Here is a 1545-nt window from a genome sequence, read left to right on the forward strand (position 1 = left end):
TGTGCATGAACAATGCTTATGCACCATGTCAAGTAAAACAGAATACAGAAACTTACACCTTTTCAACTCAAAGTTTGGTTTGTTGGATATGTAAACTTCTAGGTTCAAACACTAAAAGAAACTTAAAAATACACGGAATCCACGCAAGAAAGAAGATAAAGAAGCAGTTCCAATGGTTGGAGAAAGTTTCAAATAGACCTAAGCCAAGAACACATCATATGGAGACAGAGCTTGAGAATTTTATTTTGTGATGACCAAATTAGATACTAGCTAGCCAAAGGAGTGAATTTTCCTTGAGGGAGTTGGAGCTTTCCGTTCTCCTTCGCCTCTGTCTCCTTTGATGGCATAGTAGGTCTGCACACAGGTGAGAATGATAATAGTAAGTGCAACAAAGAAGGCAACAACAGTCCAGGGGCTACTGAAATGTGTCTGACGAAAGTCAGTCATCCATATAGAAATCTTGTTCTTGTTGTACTTCTCAATCTTTCTCTTAACTTCAAGATATTCTGAAGGACTTGGCACCAAGTTGATTGCCAATTCATTGAAAAGATCAGCCACTTGTTGGTCACTGCCAAGTAAATTTGGAGTATACCCTTAGATCTCAGCTCCTTCATGTCTTCAGGACTATCAATAAGTGCATCCAGTAAAACAATGTATGAGGTGACCACATAGTCACTGGGACCATCAGGGCTTGCTTCATAAGCTACCAAGTTCAATAGTATTGACTTTGTTAGATCATCAATGACAATATGAGGAAGGACCAGATCTCCACCGATACAGTCATTTATGAAATAAACATTTCTTAAGCTCCCACCCTCGCTCCTCTTGCACTCAATCCCTGATTTTTTAAGCTCAAAGACTGAACGAAATGTGTGCTTACCATCATTGCTCTTCTTTGAAGGTTCAGATTTTCTGTGTTGATCATTATCATGACCAATGAGTTTCTTGTGCAGTAGGTCAAGGAGGTGAGCAGGCTTATAATCTTCATTCTCTGGAGATGTATTGCTTTCGAGATTAAGTGGCATCTTTACAAATTTGTGGATGAGATCTTGCCAATACTTTTCTCTGTGTCTGAAGCTCATTAATGCCTCAAGAACCAGAAAGGGCAGTTGGTTCTCCAGCAAGAACAAGTCCCTTGATGCGAAAGCTATTTGATTAGTCTTCATCTTTGTATCCCTGTGGTTGTCATTGACTACACAATCAATGAAATGTAGAACAAAACAACCATCCAGGAACATATTAGAACTGATAAATTATGGAACATGGAAGGAGAACAATATCAAAAGGATTTTCATTATGCTTGCATACCTTGCATACCTTAATGATTACAAAGAAAGGGCCTCATATATATAGGGCTAAGAGAAACTACTTACCTAATATAAGAGATACTACTTACCTATAATAGTAGGAGTATATATGGGTGAAGGAATCCACATGTTGGAAACTCAATCACCTATTATACGCGTACACATTCCAAATATAAAGGATTACAATATGATATTTACCATTTATGGAAGATTGAGAGAGATACATTGAAGATTGCAT

At 37.9% G+C, this 1545-nt stretch overlaps 1 protein-coding gene across 1 annotated transcript; it reads right to left on the bottom strand.

Annotated features, from left to right (window-relative positions):
* Positions 1-270: 270 nt before the first annotated feature.
* Positions 271-1315, bottom strand: LOC122643388 (UPF0481 protein At3g47200-like). Its single transcript, XM_043837012.1, has 3 exons — positions 1309-1315; positions 593-1192; positions 271-506 (listed from the first exon to the last, which is right to left on the bottom strand). The coding sequence occupies exons 1-3, from the start codon at positions 1313-1315 to the stop codon at positions 271-273; spliced, it is 843 nt and encodes a 280-aa protein (XP_043692947.1).
* Positions 1316-1545: the final 230 nt, after the last annotated feature.

Source organism: Telopea speciosissima, chromosome 10 (genome assembly GCF_018873765.1).
Source record: "Telopea speciosissima isolate NSW1024214 ecotype Mountain lineage chromosome 10, Tspe_v1, whole genome shotgun sequence".
Lineage (NCBI taxonomy): Eukaryota > Viridiplantae > Streptophyta > Magnoliopsida > Proteales > Proteaceae > Telopea > Telopea speciosissima.